Genomic DNA, 26,505 nt, shown 5'->3' with positions numbered 1-26,505 from the left:
CTGCATCCATTGCCAGATGTGAGAAAGCTGCAAGATATCAATAGCAGTGCCACCTTTGTGATATCCATGATGGAGCACCCTACTGCTTGAAGTATGGCGTCTCATGTATGGAAATGTTTCTCTCGCAGTGATTCCATTAGTTTGGTGAACAGGTCGAATTCTGGTGGATAAGGTAGATGTGCTCAAGTCACGTCGGGTACTTCCTGCTACCGTATGCAACAATAGACGGTACTACCTGTGACTGTCTGGCCGAGGGTTGGGCGGCTGTTACCAAACCTGACAAACTAAGGGAGAACCAATGGCTATGGGCAGAGGAATTCACCCTTAGGGGGCTTGTTGAAGCCATTGTGTAGGAAATGACACATAAATTCAGCTGGAAGCTGCTGCCTTGCATATGTGGCAGGGGACTGCTAAAGGCTAAGGGAGATAACCCTGACAGAAAATCTTCTCTAACGTTAGGCCTAGCAAGTCACTTGGAGAGTAACTGCAATCGCTTTCAACACTTATACGAGCCTCGGAATAGACAATAGCACCCGCAGACCCATGCCAGGTATGATGACATACAGCCTGATGATAGGCCAAGCCTTGCGGTTGTGCAACAACCCCGGAGAAGACCACTCACTCGAATAGGAACAATCATTGTACTGAGTTTGAGTGGGAAAAGTGAAGAGTTACTGGACATCATGGAGAGAAGGAAAATATCAATTCTAGGAGTGAGTGAAACTAAATGGAAAAGCAAAGGGAAGAAAGAGTTGAGGAAAAACTATTCCCTCTACTGGAATGGTAACAACAGAGAAATGAGAAATGGAGTAGGATTGATATTGTCTAAAGAGTTAGATGGTATTACAGAGATCCAGTACCTCAGTGAGAGGATTATAAAGGCAACAGTCCACCTTGGGAAAGAGAAGCTGACACTGGTGCCCCTCAGATGGGTTGCAGTCAAGATGAAAAGAACAAGTTTCTCGAAGACCTAGAAGAGACCATCAGTGAAGAGAGGGCAATCTTCATTGGGGACCTCAACACACAGCTCGGGACAGGCAGGAATGGCTATGAGAAGGTGATGGGACCACATGGCTATGGGAGAAGGAATTCAGAAGGGGAACATTCCCTCCCTAGACTTTTGCATAAGAAAATGTTTGGTAGTAAAAAAAAAAAAGGAGTTGGTTCAGCAAAAGAGTCGGTCACAAGATAACCCATTACAGCTGGGATAGAAAGAGAAAGACGGTTATTAACTATGTCATTACAGATAAAGAAAGAAGTATACTTGTGATTGATGTCAAGGTGATTCCAAGTGAGAACCTCAATAGCGACCACTGGTTATTAGTAGTGTATCTGAAAGACATTAGTGTACCAAAGGTAACAACCAGGAAATTACCTAAGATTAAGGGGTAGGAACTACAACAGATTGGGAAAAGTAATTCAGGATCCTAATGGAAACCTGGCCGGAAAAGAAGAGGACATCAGAGAGGTTCTGAGGAATCATTTTGATCACTTATTGAACAGTACAGAAGCAGATCAGAGAACAAAAGAACCCGCTGTTGAAACCTACATGGGCAGAAAGAAAAGCAGCACGGACATGATTAAAGCAGGAGTCCAGGGTTTATATTGGCTACACAGAGTGCTCAATGCAGTTTGTAAAGATGACTGATTGGAGCAAGGGTGTCGTTATCCCTCTGTTTAAGAAAGGAAATGCTCTAACTACCGGAGAATAACACTCCTTTCTTATGGCCTTAATGGTTCTTGAGAAAATCTTAGAGAGCAGATTGCGAGTCATTTTAGAGCCACAGTTTGAAGAGGAACAGTGTGACTTAAAGCCTAACAGGTCAACAACAGATGTAATCTTCAGTGTCTGTATGTTAATGGAAAAATATTGGGATAAAAGGCAAAGACATTGAGAAGGCATATGACAAAATTGCAAGTGAGAGGGCATGGGAATGCCTGAGAAAAAGGAATGTGCCAGAGGGACTGGTGAGGAAAGTTCAGATGCTGTATGAGAACTGTACCAGCTATGTGCGATTGGGTGATGGACATTCGTCCTGGTTCAAGACCAAAAGTGGGAGTCCAGCAAGACAGTGCACTATCCCCATTATTGTTTATCACCATCATGGATGACATAATGAAGAACATCAAGAAAACTTCTGGTAAACTAAATGCTTACATTCGTTAAAGGTCAGTTCCCTGTTGTCTTGAAAATAATTCATGATGGCTACAATCGGCAAAAATCACCTTTTCATCCGTTTCCACACTATAATCCCTGTCACTGTTGTACTGTCACACAAATCTTTGAATATCAGATGCCCAATTTCTGAGTTGTCAATAAAGTTAGCAGCTATATTGCTTCTTAGGCCTCAGAAGTGATCATAATACTTCCACTTCTCTTACCACATAACCGCTTGCAAGTTGTCATTTGTGTCTCAAAGACCTTCAAAACTACAATACACTCCTGAACTACTATGATCCAAATTGGTGCCATCTGATGACTCATTACTTTGCATTTGAATTTAGAGACTCTCTCTCTTCCAGGAAGACTGATCGTAGCTCTGGGGTTAATAATGAATAGGTCAAATATTGAATTCTGGGGTCTACAGGGAAAAAAAAAAAAAAAAAAAAAAAAAAGGATGCCCGAGAATATCTCTTTTTCTAAGTTTCCTATGGTTTATGAAAACAAATGGCTGCATAGTATCTACTACAAGTAATGTTTCACCTCATTTTTAATCACGGCCAAAACTGAAATATAGTTTTACACATAAAGGGAATATAAAGGGTTCATCCAGCATGTTATTTAAAGCATCAGGTATGAAGAAACATAGTCATCTGATGGTCATAGCTCAAGGTTGAATGTTATTTTTGTAAAAAACTGTCAGCATTGTTATTGGAATTCATGAGGAAGGATTTCATGGATAGTTAAATTAGATTTGTTGAAGGTCAGTTCCCTGGTGTCTTACTTTGAAAATAATTCATGATGGTTCTTGCTAGCAGCCAGCAACCAAGGAACTATCCATGCTACCTACATGTTGTGAATCATGCACATACTAAGTAATTGTGACAGCTGGTCACTCCATAATTTAACTTATGTAATAATTGTAAACTATGGGCTGCAGGTGTATATTAAACTGTGTATTATCCTTCGGTTACAGCGAGAGCCCCCCCGTGCATCCGTTATTACGAGTGATTAAGCGTGTGCAAGTTTTTAGGTGACCGGTATTTATGCACCCCAGCAATTATGTTGCATGCGATCGATTACCTTCGGTATCGTTCCCTCGCTATTTCCACTACCGAGTTCTCTCATCGACATTCGAAGGTGATTTCGGAGTCTATTTTTAATACCCGTCGACTGCTGTACCATAACAAAAATTTGAAATGAATGAGGACATATTTCGTAATAAATGCATAAATAATGTGTCCGATAACAATTGTTAACAAGTTATAAATCTCATTTTTCAACCGTATTGGAGTTCAGAGTATCAAATTATTATAATTAATGAACCACCTTTCCAATACATAAAATCCTTATATTTAGGATGAAACCATTTAATCACAAATTGGACATGTTTCACTCAACTTTGTGAGCATCATCAGCAATAGTTAACATAAATCATTGGTGGGTCAGGGCCCTGATCCTGGTGTATATCACAAAAGAATGTCTAATATACATTGATAAAATATATAAATTTAACAATTTAAAAATAATCAATAAGATTATTTATGTCTATTAAAACAATTAAAAAAAAATCAGATTGTTTAAAATGTAAAACAGAATGGATGGCTTAAATGTTAAAAATAGTATATGGTAATTAGATGTTCTTAAAAATCGTTGTCCAACATATCTACGCTCGATTATATTAAGACTGTTTATGATAAAATCAGTTTTTCAAATCAGGGTGAGTTCTTATTATAGACTATGTTGCTGTTTTTTAAGAATAAACATGATGAGAAACGCTAAAATCGCACATGATGGTTGAAAAACGAGTTCACTGGTGATAAAATGTCCAAATGTCCAATCGAACATCGAAATGACGTGAAATATGAAATAAAGAAGAATCTCCCCTCTTTAGTTAAAGAATTGAATTCTAAGTCAATATCAAACTTTAACAAACAGATAACCGAACTTAAGTGTAAAATCAATAACAACAATGTTATAGTCACAAAAGCTGACAAAGGTCCTACAACGGTACTAATGAATAAAGAAGAATACATTAGCAAAACCGAAAACTTCTTTTCCGTTGAAACCTATAATATAGTGGAAAAAGACCCCACATTAAAAATCCAAAGAGACCTTAAGAACCTGTTAAAGAAGTCTTCTTTTCTTTTACAAGAGTACGAACAACAAAAACTTACCATAATGAACCCTAAATTACCCACAGCCAGAGCTTTACCAAAAATACATAAACAAGAAATTCCAATACGCCCCATTATAAATTGTAGAAATAGTCCCACATATAACGTTTCAAAATTTTTGCATCGTTTCCTGTATAAGCATTATAAATTCAACAATAAAGCCTACATAAAGAATTCTGTAGATTTCTGCAACAAATTGTCCACATTCAAACTAACAGATAATCACGTTATGGTATCTTATGACATCACTAACATGTATTCGAATATACCCGTATTTGACACAATTAAAATCGTAAAATCTAACCTTATGAAACAAAATAATCTAAGCAGATACGAAATAGACGATTTTATTAATTTATTGAAATTTGTACTTAACAATAACTATTTCACATTTAATAATAAAATATATCATCAAAAAGGATTAGCAATGGGCGACCCAATTTCCGGCATTCTTGCCAATATCTTTATGGACGATATGGAAACCAAATTAATAATTGACAAAATTAACGGTGTAAATCTATGGCTGAGATTTGTGGATGATACATTCGTAATCATAGATAAACAATTGAATAATAGTGACAACGTACTCAGGCTTCTTAACAACCTTAACCCTAGTATTCAGTTTACTAAAGAGGACGAGATCAACAACTCCCTAAACTTTCTAGATTTAACCTTGACTAGAGATAAAGATAAGTTCACTTACCAAATTTACAGGAAACCATCTGCCGCCCCTATAACAATAAAAAGCGATTCCTTGCACCCTCGCTCCCATAAACAAGCTACATTTTACAGCTTGATTCACAGGGCCATGAACATTCCCCTTTCTAAAGCTAATCGAGAAAAAGAAATACGTTTAATCAAAGAACTAGCGATGATGAATGGTTTTAAACCTGAAATGATCACCAGAATCATAGGTAAAATTAAACTAAAGAATTCAACTACACTAGTTCCCGAAAAAACCAAAAGAACAAATTTCGCTATTTTTACTTTCACCAACCCAGCTATTTATAATGTCACTAAACCATTAAATAAGCATAATATTAACATCGCATACCGAACCTATAACACCAATCGTAATATCTTTTTCAATTCTAATTCCGTCAATACAATTTACGACAAATACTCAAACTCGGGAATATATAGACTCAAATGCACGCAGTGCAATTTTTCTTATATAGGGCAAACTGGCCGCAGTTTTCGAATAAGATATTTAGAACATTATAATGCCCTGAAACACAGAAAACATTCCGCTATGAGTATTCATATGAGAGACACAGGGCATAATTTCAGCACTATCGATCAAGATATGCAAATACTCAAATACGTAAATAAAAGCAGTCTAATGACCGGGTATGAAAATGTTTACATTTCTTTGGACCAATACTTCAATAAGGATAGTAATTTAAATGAAGTATCGGATATTAACAGTCCCATAATTGAACAAATCCCCAACTTAATTGCTAAATTCGGAATTAATGCTAATAATTTCCTGAAGATTTTCCATTATAAACATGCTTTTAATCCTCCTGTAGCATCAGCAATAACAGTAGCCACTCCCACAACGCTTCCTACCATTGCATCCTCCCCATTGGCCGACAACTCGCGCAATGCCCCGCCTCCCTTCCCCTCACCGCTACCTTCCCCGTCTCCGCGACCGCATTCGTACAATACACGCAGCAGTAAGCCAGTTACCGTCAAACCTAAGTAAATAACCAAGGGACCAGTTCACACACGGGTAAGTGCTTTCCGTTATCATCTCCTTAAAGTGCTACACTCTTTAAATTTTCCAATAGACGACACTCATATTTTTCCCCCTTTTTTCTTTTTCAGGATACATTCGATCAATTTCATATAATAGATCAGCATTTTTTCCGTTAGAAGAAAAATTTCAACATATTACTGCATAAAATAATGGCAGAAATTACAACGCAAGGAGTCCCATAAAGGCTAAATTACGCCGATCTAGACGACATTTTATCACCAGTGATATAATAGATCAGCATTTTTTCGTTAGAAGAACAATTTCAACATATTACTGCATAAAATAATGGCTGAAATTACAACGCAAGGAGTCCCATAAAGGCTAAATTACGCCGATCTAGACGACATTTTATCACCAGTGAACTCGTTTTTCAACCATCATGTGCGATTTTAGCGTTTCTCATCATGTTTATTCTTAAAAAACAGCAACATAGTCTATAATAAGAACTCACCCTGATTTGAAAAACTGATTTTATCATAAACAGTCTTAATATAATCGAGCGTAGATATGTTGGACAACGATTTTTAAGAACATCTAATTACCATATACTATTTTTAACATTTAAGCCATCCATTCTGTTTTACATTTTAAACAATCTGATTTTTTTTTTAATTGTTTTAATAGACATAAATAATCTTATTGATTATTTTTAAATTGTTAAATTTATATATTTTATCAATGTATATTAGACATTCTTTTGTGATATACACCAGGATCAGGGCCCTGACCCACCAATGATTTATGTTAACTATTGCTGATGATGCTCACAAAGTTGAGTGAAACATGTCCAATTTGTGATTAAATGGTTTCATCCTAAATATAAGGATTTTATGTATTGGAAAGGTGGTTCATTAATTATAATAATTTGATACTCTGAACTCCAATACGGTTGAAAAATGAGATTTATAACTTGTAATGTTACAGCCAACCTGGCAAACTCAAAGAATAGATTTCTTAATCTCAAGGTGAAGGTCAATAAAATATCTAGGGACATTATATTTCTAAAAGAATGTTTAAAGAACAATCTAATCCCAAAATTCTTAAGAAGCTCACAAAGGGAAAATAATATTTCTTCCAGTTTGCTAAATACTCAAAAGAAAGTAAATGACATTTGGTTGAAAAACGAAATCAAATTGCACTATAAGAAAAAGGCATTTTTGAATGTACGGCTCTATAATGCACATTTAGAGATTTCTTCAAGCATACCTCCATTAGAATGGGACTCCTATTCTAAATTCGTTAATGAAAAAGTATCAGCTGCAATAAGCAATAAGCAATCAGTTTTGGAGAAGAAACTAAAACTCCTTAAGGATTCACAAACAAAATCCGTTAACTCTCACAGAATGAATAACTCACATACACCCCATTTAAATAATATTCCCTCCACGATCAATCTATCTAATATCACACTCTCTAGCAGCGAATTGGACCTCTTGCATAAAGGTATGAAATTCAACTGGCCCAACTCCAATAAGTCTGACGACCTCATTACTAATATTGCCGAGGCTGAATCTAGTATTTTAAAACTCCCAATCGAACATCGAAATGACGTGAAATATGAAATAAAGAAGAATCTCCCCTCTTTAGTTAAAGAATTGAATTCTAAGTCAATATCAAACTTTAACAAACAGATAACCGAACTTAAGTGTAAAATCAATAACAACAATGTTATAGTCACAAAAGCTGACAAAGGTCCTACAACGGTACTAATGAATAAAGAAGAATACATTAGCAAAACCGAAAACTTCTTTTCCGTTGAAACCTATAATATAGTGGAAAAAGACCCCACATTAAAAATCCAAAGAGACCTTAAGAACCTGTTAAAGAAGTCTTCTTTTCTTTTACAAGAGTACGAACAACAAAAACTTACCATAATGAACCCTAAATTACCCACAGCCAGAGCTTTACCAAAAATACATAAACAAGAAATTCCAATACGCCCCATTATAAATTGTAGAAATAGTCCCACATATAACGTTTCAAAATTTTTGCATCGTTTCCTGTATAAGCATTATAAATTCAACAATAAAGCCTACATAAAGAATTCTGTAGATTTCTGCAACAAATTGTCCACATTCAAACTAACAGATAATCACGTTATGGTATCTTATGACATCACTAACATGTATTCGAATATACCCGTATTTGACACAATTAAAATCGTAAAATCTAACCTTATGAAACAAAATAATCTAAGCAGATACGAAATAGACGATTTTATTAATTTATTGAAATTTGTACTTAACAATAACTATTTCACATTTAATAATAAAATATATCATCAAAAAGGATTAGCAATGGGCGACCCAATTTCCGGCATTCTTGCCAATATCTTTATGGACGATATGGAAACCAAATTAATAATTGACAAAATTAACGGTGTAAATCTATGGCTGAGATTTGTGGATGATACATTCGTAATCATAGATAAACAATTGAATAATAGTGACAACGTACTCAGGCTTCTTAACAACCTTAACCCTAGTATTCAGTTTACTAAAGAGGACGAGATCAACAACTCCCTAAACTTTCTAGATTTAACCTTGACTAGAGATAAAGATAAGTTCACTTACCAAATTTACAGGAAACCATCTGCCGCCCCTATAACAATAAAAAGCGATTCCTTGCACCCTCGCTCCCATAAACAAGCTACATTTTACAGCTTGATTCACAGGGCCATGAACATTCCCCTTTCTAAAGCTAATCGAGAAAAAGAAATACGTTTAATCAAAGAACTAGCGATGATGAATGGTTTTAAACCTGAAATGATCACCAGAATCATAGGTAAAATTAAACTAAAGAATTCAACTACACTAGTTCCCGAAAAAACCAAAAGAACAAATTTCGCTATTTTTACTTTCACCAACCCAGCTATTTATAATGTCACTAAACCATTAAATAAGCATAATATTAACATCGCATACCGAACCTATAACACCAATCGTAATATCTTTTTCAATTCTAATTCCGTCAATACAATTTACGACAAATACTCAAACTCGGGAATATATAGACTCAAATGCACGCAGTGCAATTTTTCTTATATAGGGCAAACTGGCCGCAGTTTTCGAATAAGATATTTAGAACATTATAATGCCCTGAAACACAGAAAACATTCCGCTATGAGTATTCATATGAGAGACACAGGGCATAATTTCAGCACTATCGATCAAGATATGCAAATACTCAAATACGTAAATAAAAGCAGTCTAATGACCGGGTATGAAAATGTTTACATTTCTTTGGACCAATACTTCAATAAGGATAGTAATTTAAATGAAGTATCGGATATTAACAGTCCCATAATTGAACAAATCCCCAACTTAATTGCTAAATTCGGAATTAATGCTAATAATTTCCTGAAGATTTTCCATTATAAACATGCTTTTAATCCTCCTGTAGCATCAGCAATAACAGTAGCCACTCCCACAACGCTTCCTACCATTGCATCCTCCCCATTGGCCGACAACTCGCGCAATGCCCCGCCTCCCTTCCCCTCACCGCTACCTTCCCCGTCTCCGCGACCGCATTCGTACAATACACGCAGCAGTAAGCCAGTTACCGTCAAACCTAAGTAAATAACCAAGGGACCAGTTCACACACGGGTAAGTGCTTTCCGTTATCATCTCCTTAAAGTGCTACACTCTTTAAATTTTCCAATAGACGACACTCATATTTTTCCCCCTTTTTTCTTTTTCAGGATACATTTGATCAATTTCATATAATAGATCAGCATTTTTTCCGTTAGAAGAAAAATTTCAACATATTACTGCATAAAATAATGGCAGAAATTACAACGCAAGGAGTCCCATAAAGGCTAAATTACGCCGATCTAGACGACATTTTATCACCAGTGATATAATAGATCAGCATTTTTTCGTTAGAAGAACAATTTCAACATATTACTGCATAAAATAATGGCTGAAATTACAACGCAAGGAGTCCCATAAAGGCTAAATTACGCCGATCTAGACGACATTTTATCACCAGTGAACTCGTTTTTCAACCATCATGTGCGATTTTAGCGTTTCTCATCATGTTTATTCTTAAAAAACAGCAACATAGTCTATAATAAGAACTCACCCTGATTTGAAAAACTGATTTTATCATAAACAGTCTTAATATAATCGAGCGTAGATATGTTGGACAACGATTTTTAAGAACATCTAATTACCATATACTATTTTTAACATTTAAGCCATCCATTCTGTTTTACATTTTAAACAATCTGATTTTTTTTTTTTTAATTGTTTTAATAGACATAAATAATCTTATTGATTATTTTTAAATTGTTAAATTTATATATTTTATCAATGTATATTAGACATTCTTTTGTGATATACACCAGGATCAGGGCCCTGACCCACCAATGATTTATGTTAACTATTGCTGATGATGCTCACAAAGTTGAGTGAAACATGTCCAATTTGTGATTAAATGGTTTCATCCTAAATATAAGGATTTTATGTATTGGAAAGGTGGTTCATTAATTATAATAATTTGAAACAATTGTTAACTCGTTAAAAATAAAAATAAAGGCTGACTAAATGATCGCTTAATTTTAATGCAAAATAATGCAATTAAGTAAGAATGGGATACACTTCGAGATATGGCAGAGTGCATAATTGATTTCAGAGGTAAGTATTTTTTCTCGCGTCTGGTTAAATTACGGAAAGGCTATTATCGTGCAAATTTATAGCGAGAAGATTATAATTTCCCTACTGGTGCTTGAAGCGTGTTTTCGTCATACATATAGTGCGGTTAAGTTAGGATAAGTGACGCTGTTTGAATAAGGAAACTGGAACGTTTCCCACACAATGCGATCATCTTCGGTATGGTATAGTTTTCTCACTATGTGCATTTGCGAGCTCTCTCGTAAACATTCGAAGGCGATGTTGGAGTCGATTAGTAATACCCGTCGACTGCTGTTTTCCAAAGAAAATTCGAAATGAAAGAGGATAACATGTTTTTGTAATAAATGCGTAAATAACGTGGCTGACAGCAGTTGTCAACTTGTTAAAAATAAGGGCTGAAGTAAATGATCGCTAAATTTTAATGTTATATACTGAAAATTAAGTAAGAATGTGATACACCTCACGATAGGACAGAGTACATCACTGATTTCAGGGGATAGTTCATATTTTCTCGCGTCTAGTTTGAGCCGCACCCCCTCCCTTATCGACAACCTACCTCACCATAAAACACACACGTCGGAAGATTCGAGGCGTGGACTGCGAGTAGGAAAGGCCAAACACAGCCCTGAACTGGAAACGGTCCTCATTTCAAAAAGTAGAACAGGAATGAGACCAAAGCTACTAGCAATAAAATCCCAACTAAATTTAAATGAGGTTTATTGATATAATAAAATCGAAAAGAAACAAGAAATGAAGCCAGCAATTAAAAACAAGGGATACATACATGTGCAGAGCTCATCCAATTGAGGTCATAACACTAATCGTGAGCACAGCTTTTTCGAACACCTAGCTTAAATTATTCATAAGACGGGCTCATTGTCTCAATTGCAATCTTGCTACATAATGTGGTAATGTGAATACAATCCACACGGATCAACTCGGTCATTCTTTCCGCGAGATTAACAGAATTCATTATATACGCGTCTATGTAACTTCCACATCGTCACAACAATTACCACACAGATCGAAGCTCCCACGTGGCATGGAGAAGAAAAAGGGGTCCAGAGAAGGTAAAAATAAGAAGCGAGAGATCACAACATAGCACAGAGTAACATCTTTGGACCAAAGGAATAAAAGGAATAGCCTGAATAAGAAAAGAACATGGCGGCCTCGTGGGCAAGCAAAAGGCCGTGATAGAAACCAAGGCAAAATAAATATCACTGTGCCGGCAACAAACATGGGGCACAGAAACAAGATTAAAATATAAAATGAGCTGACCGATATGTCATCCTTTCTCCCCTTTCACTCACCAGCACACACCCAAACATTCAGACATTGCCGGTATCGGCAAACAAACTGAGCAGTTGCTCCAGTTAATAAGTTGAACACAATCTCGTATAGTATGACTCTCATGGTCACACACAAAGGTCTCCCGTATGTCAGAGATAGCGTGCATGGCGCAGGCAATTAGCAGTAGGATAATAGAGACCCAGTGGTCACACATAAACCCATCAGCTCACACACTCCGTACGACACGAATGGATCTCCGCGTCGACATGCAGGGCATACATTCATTGATGGCGAAATACTTCAGAATGTAGTGCACGTAAATAAAATCAATCAGAGACCCAACTAACATCATAACTCAGTCACAATAAAGACAACTAGCACGCAGCTCATTCATGCAGCAGAGCAGAAGGATGCGTATCAATCAGTTATGGACGATAGTGAAGAATGTCATGACAGCACCGTAGAAATAATATAAATACAAGGATTACCATACCAGTAATATCAATAATCAAAGTAACAAAAAGGATGGTAGTATGGGTTAAGTTTAAATCTATTGAAAACCCATTTATGGCTTAAAAACGCCACTCCAATCGGTGTGGGGTCCATGCTTACACTCCACACACATAACAATGCAAAGAATTGCTCCAAAGAGATAAAACTACTGTCTCGCCGAAAGAATGATCTTCCGTGCTCATGACCGAGGGAGCTGCCCTCTCTGGTACAATCATGGAAACACTTAAGTCAATTGAGGTGAGGCTGATACAAGCTTTTTGCAGTATGGGAAACATCATTTTTTGAACCTGCCATATTAGCATGGCTCAAGTTAAATTTCGGAAAGGCTATTCACATAAAAATTTTTAGCGAGGAAGTTATCATTTCTCCAGATGGGTTTCAAATATGTTTTCATGATACATATACGGTTAGGTCTGCAATGTTGGCCACAGAAGCCTCTGGAGTGATACCGTATTTCTCCGAAACTGGGACGACGTATTTTTCTCTGAATCTCGTGCTAAAAATCAAGGGTTGTCTTGCATTCGCGGCCTAACAGTAACGAATACCACTGGCAACTATCGCGGTAACCACGCTGCTTCATTTCACCCTCGCATACACAAAACTCGTTGACAGTAAACGACCGCCTCTTTATTATACATCGCTAGCCGCGACAACCAGTTGTACAGTGCCTGTGTGTAACGTCACTGGATCTCGGTAAATATCCCCCTGTGTGTCGGGGCGGTATAATAACTCCCACGGTATCCCCTGCCTGTCATAAGAGGCGACTAAAAGGGCCCCAGGGGCTCTGAAATTCGGGGCGTGGGTTGGCGACCATGGGGCCCTTAGCTGAGTCCTGGCATTGCTTCCACTTACTTGTGCCTGGCTCCTCACTCTCATCTATCCTATCCGACCTCCCTTGGTCTACTCGTTCTTTTCCGACCCCGACGGTATTAGGTTCCCGAGGCCTAGGGAGTCTTTCATTTTCATGCCTCGTGGCCCTTGCCTTCCTTTGGCCGATATCTTCATTTTTTGAGGTGTCGGACCCGTTCCATATTTTCCCTCTGATTAGTGTTATATAGAGGATGGTTGCCTAGTTGTACTTCCTCTTAAAACAATAATCACCACTACCACCACTCTCGGTAAATAGTGAAGAGAGAATGACGTTCTGTTAGCCTCTACAAAAACTTTTCTCAAATCTCCAGAATGGCATCAAAACATGTAAGCCTTTGAATTCTTAGAAAGGCCATGGCTACTCAGTGGCAGAGTTATAACGCGTCTACTGTACCTGACGCTTAGTAAAATTAAGTTTTATAGACAGCAGGAACATTTTCGTGATGCATAGTCATATTGTAAAGATATGTGGAGCAGGTATTGCCGACAAATTGTCAACGGGTTCTCGTCGTTATTATGATGCCAATTTTAAGTTACCGTAACGGTTATTAAACACTCGGAAATGTAGAATAATTGTGCAGCCGCAAGAAAATGCGACATAGGCCTAACTAAAGCCAATATTTGACGTTAGCGTGAGGACAAAGATAGGTAAAAAATGCGTACTGTACAAAAATGCTTTCTGTGGTCCTCAATAAGGATGCTTTAAAGAAGTTGAAGATGAAATTGTGAGGCGTGTGCACGAAAATCTGAAGGGCAGAATGGCCATAAGGTGGCACAATAAACTTTTTCGTTGACCTTAAACGTCCGCGATTAGGCCTATACATCGCCTGCCGCTGAAGATGGCCGAATTCGGCAAGCGAGACATGCGTGTAGTGGTCGGTAGCCGGTAATATCTGACGCTGAGTAAAAGTAACAGTTTTATAGACAACAAGAATATTTTCCTGGTGGATAGTCGTATTGTAGAGACGCATGGAACAGGTATTGACGGCAAATTTTCAACGGGTTCTCTTTGGTATTAAGATGCCAGTTTTAAGTTAGTGGTCATTTAACCCGCAGAAATAAGGAATAATTATACAGCCGCAAAAAAAAAAAAAAAGAGCAAAACGAAAGTCAATAGTCAATGTTCGTCATCTAAGAATTCGTACTTTACAAGAAAGGCATTCGTATGATTTTATAAAGCACTTTTTGAGCCTGATTTAAAATTTTTGACGGAAAAGGTGGGGTTTGTCTTGGATTTGCAGAAATACGGTACTATAATTTTTTCAGAATGAAATTAAACATGCGCTTCCACGAGAAATAACAAACAAGTACCGTTATCCATAGTGTGGATATCATCCACGGAAACGCAAGTTTTGAACAAATTGATTGCTGTTTCATACCGATTTTAATGTGTAAGGGGTTTTTTTCCGACTTTCATACAAAAATCGGGTATAACGACAATCCGCTATAGCGAGTAAATTTTTCGCTGTTATGAATTCTCGCTATAACGGACTTATACTGTACAGTGAAACCTCACTAGTGTGCTCCTCATTAACATGTTTTCCCGGTTAGCACGTCATAAATTCGAAGTCCGGATTTCTCATCATATTAAATCTCTATAAAAATACCTATGTTATCGTGTCACGAATTTTTGCTATTACCGCTTAGTACGATCACATTTTTCCTAGACCTGAGAATGTGACTGTATTTGTCATCCCTTCTGAAAGAAACACGTTCCAACTCGGGTAAGAGCCGTTGCCACAGTTGCGTGATTACATGAAAAGGCCTACCTGAACTTCAGAGGATAAGTTACACATTCGGGTAGCAAGCTGTTAGCCTTAGGAATGTTCAGTTTCGATTGCCTGTTAGCAGCGAGATTGCTGAATAGCAGAGTGAGCCTATTTGTGCTTGTATTTCACATTCCATTGAGATGGTAGAAATTTATTTTGTATTGAGTGGTACAGTGAAGTGTAGCTGATATTTGACGCATGATACGGTAGCCTATATCTGGATTAGGAATATAATCGTGTGAAATTGATTAGCGTAGTGCATATTAGTCTTGTAATAGCCTAGTTATGGACATGGAAAACGTGAAATTCCTTAATATCTTAATGAAGACTAAATTAAAATCTGTCAAAAAGTGGACTGGCATAAGCGCGCGGAGGTTGCGAATGTTGAAACTCACTCATTTGAGTATTGACTTGATCACTCAAGTTGGTCGAAGTTCCATTCGATTCAAAATGGTAGCCAAAGTCATTCCTCGCAGTTGCACAGGGTTGAATGTGACCGCCAATTCATTGTCTAAGAGTGGGACCAGAAAATAATGTTTAATAACCCAGTTCTCCGAAATAAAAGGCTTCTACTAACATTTGTTGTAAAAAGAGTGTGATCCGCAATAATACATTGATATTTTTGTTTACTCCTGTGCACAGGTTTTCATATTTGTTGTCTGGTGTTTTTCACATCTTTCAGTGTACTGGTACTTGTTATTTTATAATCCCCAGCAGAAAAGGTTTTCATATTTGTTCTTGTGTTTTTCACACCTTTTAATAATTTCCTCTCATCTTTAGAAATGGTACATAGGCCTATGGTTTTTGCTGTACCCACGGATACACGACGTAAAACGCCCTCATACCGTAAAAAATCATATCTAGAGTTTCCATATCACTGTTCGATAGTTTTTCTTTGTATATTCATTAGTACGTTTTCTCACTTAACACATTCTTTTTCCTTGTCCCTTGCTGAAACGTCTTAATGAGGTTTCCCTGTATATGGATCACCCTGTAAATTGTCCTAAATCTTGCGAAAGAATTTTCAAAACTATTGTATATTTTCCCAGCTTTCTTTCTTTATTGAAAACTGTTGTAGTTCCTTATTGGCTTTGTCATGTATTTTGATTTAGCAGCTGATATTAATGATGTGATTCTTATTTTATTGTGTTTTGCTGTGCATACTTGCTTTGTTTTTGTGTGTAGCCTTCCTTATTTCTCTTTATTTCAGATCAACTGGTATTGAGTATGCTTTAAAGATAATTGACAAATCAAAATGCAGTGGTAAGGAACACATGATTGAAAGTGAAGTTGCCATCCTTAGGAGAGTTCGTCATCCCAACATAATACGACTGATTGAAGAGCACGATTCTCCTACTGAGTTGTATCTAGTCATGGAGCTGATTAAAGTAAGTTCCGTGCTCTGTGCTTGCTTCAGAAATTTTCTTCTTCCGGTATGTGAATAGCTTTTGTTTTTTCTGTTCAGATGTTTATAGTTTCTTGTAAAACATAAAAATGACTGTGAAAACTAGAGACTGCAAACTAATCGAGGCATCAGTTAACTTGATATAGGTATTGATTCCCGTAGGGAATCTGAAATATTTGTCCTGAATTAGTAAATTCACATTTCCAAAATAAATGCTCCATTATTGGAAACTATAAATCTTCTACCAACTCATTCATGGTTGCCAGTGTTTCACACCAGGGTGCACAAATATTTCAGAAAATTGTGATGTGGAGAAGTGTAAAATATTTTCTTTATTTAGAAAAATGCATTGACATGTGCACAAAGAAATGGCTTTAAAATATATTTGAGAGGATAGATCATGTTGTCTGAATTCCAAATTCACCAGAGTCGAAAGTCTTATCAAGAACATTTCAAGTTTAACCTTTCTGCTGCTAATATTGTGAGCGACTATCCGAACCCTCCGTGCTGAATTATTAAAAAAATATATATATAATTTCTCAAAATACACAAAATATATGAAAATTGTGCAAGATATTTCATATGAATTGGCCAAATAATTCCAGAACAGCTTTCAGTTTTGTTTTTTTCCATAAAAATTAACAGAGAAAATCAGGGTTGTTCATGGGAGCCAGAAATATAATTTCCTATATAAAGGTCTACATTCCTCTTTCACAAGTGCTAAATTCTCACCAAATTGCACAACGCTCTTTGAACAATTACGAATGTGAGACATTTTAGCTATTTTACAAATCAGGGTTGTCCATAATATTCAAATTACTCACTGGTCATCGCCTCGAATAAATCGGTTATGACTGATTATCTATATATATATATAAAATAAGAGTTTTGTTTGTACATTGCTCAGAATTTGAAAAGATTGGTACTTCTGTATCAGTCATGCCCACAGTAACAAGGAAACGCACTTTTTACATTTCCGTAATTTTTGTCTGTCTGTCTGTCTGTATGCACACACATCACGAGAAAACGGCTGAAGAGAATTTAATGAAAATCAGTATGTAAAGTCTGGAGATTAGCCCCTGCAATCTCGGCTATAAATCATTGTATTCATGCTGAGTGAAATGGTAGTTTAGAGGAAGGCCTAAAATTTAATTCTCAAATATTTACATTAGTGGTCATCATCATCATCATCATCATCTTCCTTCAAAGTATTGGGCCATGTGACCCAAAGGTCTTGCATTTTACTTTTTGCAAGACTTGAAAGCAATCAAATATCCTTCCGACGGGTTGCTAGCCTGAAGGAATACATTAGTGGTCCTATCGATAAATACTACATAACTAAAGTTATATAGAATTAAATTTCCGATCGTTTACCGTATCAGCTTTGATAACACAGATATTCATGAATTTGTATATTTGTTGCTAAGTCCATAACAATGTTGGGCCACGAGAAAATGGGTTAACAGAATTTAATGAAAGTCGGTATATAGAGTCGTTGAGTAAGAAACTACAGTCAAAGCTATAAACAATTTTATTCACCCTGGATGAAATTGTAGTTTAGGGGAAGGTGCCTAAAATTTAATTTTTAAATACCTATGTTTTTGGTCCTATCAAAAAGTACTACATAATAAAAGTTATAGAGAACAAAATATCTGTTCAGTTTTACCGTACCATCTATGATAAGTGGGAAGAAAACTAAATGTGAAGGCCTACAATATCGAAAGCGCGTAACAGTGATCAACAATAACATTACATTGACCATTGTTTGTTGTGATGTTCTTTGTCTCTTATGGTGCCACTCATCTCTGATAGATGGGATTACTGCTGCGTACCGAGTATAACAGCCTGCCTGAATATTGACAAGAAATAGGTGGGGAGTTAGGTAACTGTCTTCTTTAGCATGCCATTCCTCTGGTTCATACATTTTCTGATACTACTGGCACGTAACACATTGATTCATCATAGTATTCAAGCTGTTCGATCCCTACTCTGACTTGCTGTTTTGAATGAGCCGTGTCACTGGCCGTGTGCACACTTAAGTCACAGGCTCACTTTGTAGTAGTGGTAGTATAACCTGGTCTAGAATTACAATTTTGGCCTATTCCAAATTATAGCACCACAATTCACTAAATAACTCAAAATTCAACCCTGAAAAGAGCCGTTTGTTAAGAAAAGCTTCTCCCTCCTCATTTTATTAGATTCTTCATTAATTGTATTCCAAATTAGCAGTGAAGGGGGGGTTTCTCCTCTGGCTTGAAGGAAAACTTTGCTTCCAAGTCAGATAAATTTTTCCGCCGCCAGTGTACTGAATTGAGATTTTCCGACTCCTCGGGAACTCCTATTGAACAGATGAGAAAGAGGGCGTAGTTTTTGCCCTGGGACTCCATTATTCCCCCCACCCCGTCCCCCGTCTTCACAACACACACACACACCCCACGTTCTGAAATTAAAAAGTGTTCATGGCTGTCTGCGGCCTGGTCATTCCAGCTCTGGAACTTTGGACTGTTAGATCGGCAGCGTAGTACTGTTCATTAAAAGTGAGAAAATGTGTGATTTTTAATTTGATCGAGTATTTCATATGATAGCATTTTTTTAATCGCAACATTCCTACTGCGTCATTGTACTGATCTATGTCGATTTCGGTTGGGAAAACCACTAAGACAGCCTTTCTGAGGATGTAGAAAGGCAGGTGGAGAGTAAGTGTAATGAAAACTCCCCGACTTGATTGTGACTGATTGTAGGCAAGAGGGCCTACCATTGCAATAAAGATTCCCTAACCCAGTCTTCACAAAAGAAAAGGCGTTTGGTGACTTCCGCATTGCGTTTCTAGGGTAACGTTAAGAGCTATGCAATTTAATACAATCTTGCTCACATGTACACTACCTAACCTAGAATTCTGTATACAGTGTAGAATTCCATAGCGAAGCACGGGTACATCACCTAGTAAAATTCTTTCTTGAATCACCTAGTTTCCAAATAAAAAGGAATCGAAGAACATTTCATTTTTAATAATGTAACAAAAATTAAATTTAAGTCAGGGTTGGCCAAAATAAGAACTGTAGTGAAAACACCAAGTTCTAAAATATCAACTCACCTAATTTACACCAAATTGTTTCAAAATTTACTGCAGACACTCCAGTGTGTTCGTCTTCAAAACTTCACCAATGTGTGCTATATTTCGAAGCAGGGGTGAACACAGAGCCACGTCACATTTGACGCGCATGTACCTGGTTTCTCGCCTCTTCTTTTCACCAGTTGTTGTGTTGGAGCAGACATTGCAGCATCTTGTAGGAAATTTCTTCTTTGGAGTAGGTTGTACAGGGGATGTGAAATGTTTCTCCGTCAGTCTGAGTGGTTGGTCACCAGTTGTAGGATGTCCTCTTTTACTGGTTTGTCTAGATACGTGTTACTTCTGGATGAGTTCCCTTATAAGCTGTTGCTGTAAATCTGCTAGAGATATGTTCTGTCCAGTTTTGACATTGAAGAGGGCATGAGAATTTAGAACAGTGATGTCCAGCTGGTGGAAATAGAACTTTTGGTACCATTTCATTGACTTCCGCACACACTCGATAGAACTGATCATCATGTCTGACCAGTCAACAGGACCCATGTACTTGTTACAGTCAATAATGCAATGGGGTTTCTCTACAGGCAGTCTTGTCTGTCTGTCCGTCTTCCCTGTAGGTCTCATGTTGTCACTATGTCGCGTGGTCAGCATACAAACTTCCCTACGATTGACCCACCTGATGGCAATCATGTTATCTGTCACTCTTGATTCAGTTTTGTTCTTTCTTCAATTTTGTAGTAAATTTCGGCGTACCCATCCTGTTTTTCCTGACGGTACCACGTGTGTTGTGTTTGTTTTTGTGTAGGTGATTGTACAGCTGTGGACTTAAATACCAGTTATCTATCCACAATGTATGTCCTTTCTGCAAGTACCTTTCAATTAGCGTCAAGAGAACTGCGCCTGATACCCCAAATTCATGTTCAGGAATTTTTTCTGTAGTTGACCTTGTGTAAACAACAGAATCCAGCACATATCCGGTCTCACAATCGCAGATAACAAATGTCTTTATTCCAAATCTGTGTCTCTGATGGGATAAACTGTATGAATGAAAGCCTGCCTTTGAAAAGCGTTCAACTTTCATCAATGCAAATGTTTTCAAACGGGGTGAACGTTTCTCTGAACTTGTTTCTGAGATGGTCAATTACAGGCTTTATTTTATACAGATGGTCACCTTCAGGCTGACTTCTTGTCATTGAAATGTAACAACCGCAATAATAAGAGATACCTGTCTCTAGACATCAAATCCGAGAACTGCGGTGTCATTATTAGAGGATCAGTTGACCAGTATTCAAGAATGGCAATTTTCTTCATTCTTGCCATAAGCATTGTCACGGCGAAAAAGACGTACATTTCTTCAGGTGTGGTTTCCCTCCATTTCTGTAGCCTTGAACTTGGAAACGGTGGTACTGTTTGCATAACAGATACAAAGTAGTAGTTCGTTTCAACTGCTATATGCTCCATATTCTCGTGAAAAGAAGCACTGAAATACGTCTAAAGCCACTGGTTCATCATGAATTGCACCGAATGATATACCCGATGAACTGTCATCAAAACTGTGTATTACGGGATTAAATATATTACCCATGCGCCATTGAAATAAATCGGGTTTGGAACAAACTCTTTTCCTAGTTTGTGGAGCTGGTAGTTGAGGCTCAGTACTATCACTGTCACAAGGACTGTAATCACTACCCAAATCACTGATATCTGAGTACTCATCTTCCGATTCAAGGGTATTCACAGCTTCTATAAGTTCGAACTGGGAAAGAACGCGCCGTCCGCTACTTGAAGCCATTTTTACGAACCCTGGACACAGGTGGGTTGCGGGATTGCCAACATAGGTTGCGCACTGAGCTGAGTGCATTATTTCAGATGTTATTCAGATATCTCGGGCATAGCAGTATAAGAATTAAGGCGATTGAGTGTTGAGGCTAGATCTGTGTAACTGAAGCACCAGCCAAACACATCTGTTGCCTCAGAGGTGGAAAAATTTCAAACTCATAGTAGGTAGATACAGTCGAAACTGGTTAAGATGTCTCTTTCTGAAGTGTTTCCCTGGTTATTACATCATTATTTCAAAGTCCCAGTCCATATCCTATTAAATACTGTACACGTTAAAATCATCATCATCATAAATGTCCTACTCCAGTTGTCCAGGTGTGGTTAACAAGCTTCTTCCGCTCCTTCCTGTCCTTCCAATTTTCCTGCTCCATTATTTCCACTACATCCAATCCAGCTTTTCTAATGTCCGTCCAGATCTGAACCAATTCACCTTCTTCTCGGTCTTCCAACCAGTCTCTTTCCCTCAACTTCTCTTTCCAATTCCCTTCTTGGTACCCGTTCCTTTCCCATTCTTTTTTACATGTCCGAACCATCTGTCTTGCTTTCTGTATCTCCTGTACTAATGGTTCTATATTCAGCTCTTGTCTGATTTTAATATTTAATTCTATTTCTTCTTTCCTTTTTAATCGGTGTTCTTAAAAATCTCATTTCTACTGCTTGGAACTTACTTTCTAGTCCATATTATTTAATTTATTTTCCGGGTTGAACCGTGTTGTACTTGTACGCATATCACGTACAGTTTGCCGACGTTTCGAATACATTGCAGTATTCTTTATCAAGGCGACTGAAATACCCCTACTCGATTCGAGGTAATCAGTCTCCCAGGCAGAAATTACACTACTAGAGTGGCCTTGATCTTGGCCTTTTATATCCTAGCCTATCTGGCTGACGTAAGCCCTGGCTGTCTCGCGAGGCTTCTGGAAAGTTTGTCACAGCCAGGTAGTGGGGGCTTGCCCGCGCTGTTATGTAATGGGGTTGCGGCCCGTGTGTTTATGTTGTGGTCTGTATGTCTTAAACTATGAATGATGGGCATCCAAGAATTACTGATTTTGTATCCTTCTTCTAAATTTATGTTATTGGGATGTTTCTTGATTTCGATAGCCTCGCGGATTTTCCTTTCCAGGTTCCAAGGGATAGCTGCTAGGATCTTGGTCTTGTCAAAAGATATTCCGCGCCTAGTTTCGTAGGAATGCTTGGCTACTGCTGAAATATGTGTTTTGGTTCTTGGTGTGACGGATATGTTCTTTTAAGCGGGTGGAGATCAGACGTTTTGTCTCACCTACATAACAAGCTCCGCAGCTACATTCAATGTGATACACTCCAGGGGCCTGTAATTCTATTGTGTCTTTTACTGGTGGTAGATAACGGGCTAGCTTACGGTGAGGTTTATAGATAGTTTTTATGTTGTATTTGTCCAGTATCTTGCCGATCCTGTCTGTAGTGTTTTTAATGAATGGCAGTATCGCTGTTTTCTGGCGGGTCAGTTCTTCTTTCCCGTTGTTTTCTCCTGCGGTGGTCTTTTCTTTCTTCTCTTCTGATTTTTTAAGGACTCGTCGGATGTTATTGAGCGAGTAGCCATTTTTCCTAAGGGTTTCCGTGAGGTGTTCTTTTTCTTCCTCGAGGTGCTCTGCGTCAGATATCGCTATGGCCCTGTTCACTAGTGATGTTAGGACAGCCTGCTTTTGTGATGGGTGATGATGAGACGAGGCGTGTAGGTACCTGTCTGTGTGAGTGGGTTTCCTGTATACAGCGCGACTCAGCGTCCCATTGGGGTTACGTATTACTAGCACATCCAGGAACGGTAGTTTTCCGTCTACTTCTATTTCCATGGTGAACTGAATATTTACGTGTATGGAGTTGAGATGGTCGAGAAATAGCTGTAGGTTATTGCTCCCGTGAGGCCAGATTACAAAAGTGTCGTCCACAAAACGCAGAAAACATTTCGGTTTCAGGGCAGATGTAGCTAAGGCTTTCTGTTCGAAGTGTTCCATATACATGTTGGCTATTATTGGAGAGAGTGGCGACCCCATCGCGGCCCCTTCTGTCTGTTCGTAGAACTCCCCGTTGAAATAGAAATAAGTGGCGCTAAGGCATTCTTTAGCTAGTGTTGACAGGTCTTCTGGAAGTTTCTGATCTAATAGCGGAAATACTTCTGTTAGCGGCACCTTGGTGAAAAGTGACGTGACGTCAAAGCTTACTAATAGGTCCGTACTTTCAATTGATTGGTCCTTAAGGAGCTGGATGAAATGTCGGGAGTCCTTCACGTAGGTTTCAGTGTTTCCTGTATGTGGCTGAATAGTCCAGCTAGGTAACGGGCGATCTCGTGCGTGCGAGAGCCTATAGCGCTCACGATAGGTCGCAGGCTCTCCCACGCACGAGATCGCCCGTTACCTAGCTGGACTACTTCAGCCACATACAGGAAACACTGAAACCTACGTGAAGGACTCCCGACATTTCATCCAGCTCCTTAAGGACCAATCAATTGAAAGTACGGACCTATTAGTAAGCTTTGACGTCACGTCACTTTTCACCAAGGTGCCGCTAACAGAAGTATTTCCGCTATTAGATCAGAAACTTCCAGAAGACCTGTCAACACTAGCTAAAGAATGCCTTAGCGCCACTTATTTCTATTTCAACGGGGAGTTCTACGAACAGACAGAAGGGGCCGCGATGGGGTCGCCACTCTCTCCAATAATAGCCAACATGTATATGGAACACTTCGAACAGAAAGCCTTAGCTACATCTGCCCTGAAACCGAAATGTTTTCTGCGTTTTGTGGACGACACTTTTGTAATCTGGCCTCACGGGAGCAATAACCTACAGCTATTTCTCGACCATCTCAACTCCATACACGTAAATATTCAGTTCACCATGGAAATAGAAGTAGACGGAAAACTACCGTTCCTGGATGTGCTAGTAATACGTAACCCCAATGGGACGCTGAGTCGCGCTGTATACAGGAAACCCACTCGCACAGACAGGTACCTACACGCCTCGTCTCATCATCACCCATCACAAAAGCAGGCTGTCCTAACATCACTAGTGAACAGGGCCATAGCGATATCTGACGCAGAGCACCTCGAGGAAGAAAAAAAACACCTCACGGAAACCCTTAGGAAAAATGGCTACTCGCTCAATAACATCCGACGAGTCCTTAAAAAATCAGAAGAGAAGAAAGAAAAGACCACCGCAGGAGAAAACAACGGGAAAGAAGAACTGACCCGCCAGAAAACAGCGATACTGCCATACATTAAAAACACTACAGACAGGATCGGCAAGATACTGGACAAATACAACATAAAAACTATCTATAAACCTCACCGTAAGCTAGCCCGTTATCTACCACCAGTAAAAGACACAATAGAATTACAGGCCCCTGGAGTGTATCACATTGAATGTAGCTGCGGAGCTTGTTATGTAGGTGAGACAAAACGTCTGATCTCCACCCTCTTAAAAGAACATATCCGTCACACCAAGAACGAAAACACAGATATTTCAGCAGTAGCCAAGCATTCCTACGAAACTAGGCGCGGAATATCTTTTGACAAGACCAAGATCCTAGCAGCTATCCCTTGGAACCTGGAAAGGAAAATCCGCGAGGCTATCGAAATCAAGAAACATCCGAATAACATAAATTCAGAAGAAGGATACAAAATCAGTAATTCTTGGATGCCCATCATTCATAGTTTAAGGCATACAGACCACAACATAAACACACGGGCCGCAACCCCATTACATAACAGCGCGGGCAAGCCCCCACTACCTGGCTGTGACATAAACTTTCCAGAAGCCTCGCGAGACAGCCAGGGCTTACGTCAGCCAGATAGGCTAGGATATAAAAGGCCAAGATCAAGGCCACTCTAGTAGTGTAATTTCTGCCTGGGAGACTGATTACCTCGAATCGAGTAGGGGTATTTCAGTCGCCTTGATAAAGAATACTGCAATGTATTCGAAACGTCGGCAAACTGTACGTGATATGCGTACAAGTACAACACGGTTCAACCCGGAAAATAAATTAAATAATTCTTCACACCGTGGAAGCTTCACTTCTAGTCCATATGTTACAATTGATATGAAACACTGTTTATATAATGTTAATTTCATTCTCTTGGGTACTTTGTCATCCCATAAAAGCTCTCTGACTTGATGATAAAATGTATCTTTACTTAGTATGTTATTAATTTCAGGGTTGATTTCATTACTTCCATTAACAATATTACCCAGGACACTAACAGTTCAGCATGTGTTTTTAACGTTGATAATTGCAACTTTGATTTCGTGGTGAATTACAGTAAAACCTTGTTAATTCAAAGTCATTGGGACGCAAAAATTGGACTTCGAATTACGCGTTTTCGAATTAACCGCCAACACGTACTTCGGAAATGCCAATCCTTGCGGCGTTACAATATATTCTAAGACCCGTTACTGCATGCAGTTAACCATGATTCACAGTTTAAAGCTCTCAAATGCTATGGAAAAAACTATTTCCAAAATGTATCCAACAAACTGCATTTACAGTATTCAAATAATGCCCTTGGATAACTCACCGGCAAACATAACCTCACGCAATGAAATCAAAAGAAAGAAAACTTGATTCAAAGACGAGGAGAAATCTATACTGGCTCCCGTGTGCAAGTGCTTTATTCATTGGATTATTGTACTGTATGCATTTTAGATGCCTTGTGCTTGCACGGAATGTACCCGATGCCCTTAAGACATCGTGGCTTATTGAACTTTCCAACGACGAGGGGAGAAAGTCTCTCGTTTCCGTTCATATTACAACAGTACAGTGACTATACTTCTACGATTTCCCGCCATGGCACTTCTAAGACCCATTAATGAATGCAATCACCTTGATTCTCAGTTTAAACTTTTCAAATGCCATGGAAAATACTATTTCAGAAATTTATCCAACAAAGTGCATTTACATTATTCAAATAATGCACTTGTATAAAACAGTGACAAACATAACCTCAAGCAACGAAAGGAAAAAAACACGATTCAAAGACGAGGAAAAA

General features: G+C 38.3%; 1 protein-coding gene across 9 annotated transcripts in view; it reads left to right on the top strand.

Moving 5' to 3' along the window:
- LOC136866602 (serine/threonine-protein kinase GA29083) overlaps positions 1-26,505 on the top strand; it is a 351,399-nt gene that overhangs the window by 76,900 nt on the left and 247,994 nt on the right. For all 9 annotated transcript variants that reach the window (XR_010859568.2, XR_010859569.2, XM_067143720.2 and 6 more), the window contains exon 6: positions 16,387-16,564. Coding sequence is in view for 7 of the 9 variants with exons in the window: in XM_067143720.2 (XP_066999821.1) it covers positions 16,387-16,564 (178 nt within the window). In the remaining 2 variants the exon portion in view is untranslated. The remainder of the gene's footprint in view (positions 1-16,386; positions 16,565-26,505) is intronic.

Source organism: Anabrus simplex, chromosome 3 (assembly GCF_040414725.1).
Source record: "Anabrus simplex isolate iqAnaSimp1 chromosome 3, ASM4041472v1, whole genome shotgun sequence".
Classification (NCBI taxonomy): domain Eukaryota; kingdom Metazoa; phylum Arthropoda; class Insecta; order Orthoptera; family Tettigoniidae; genus Anabrus; species Anabrus simplex.
This window is presented reverse-complemented; position numbering and strand designations above follow the sequence as displayed.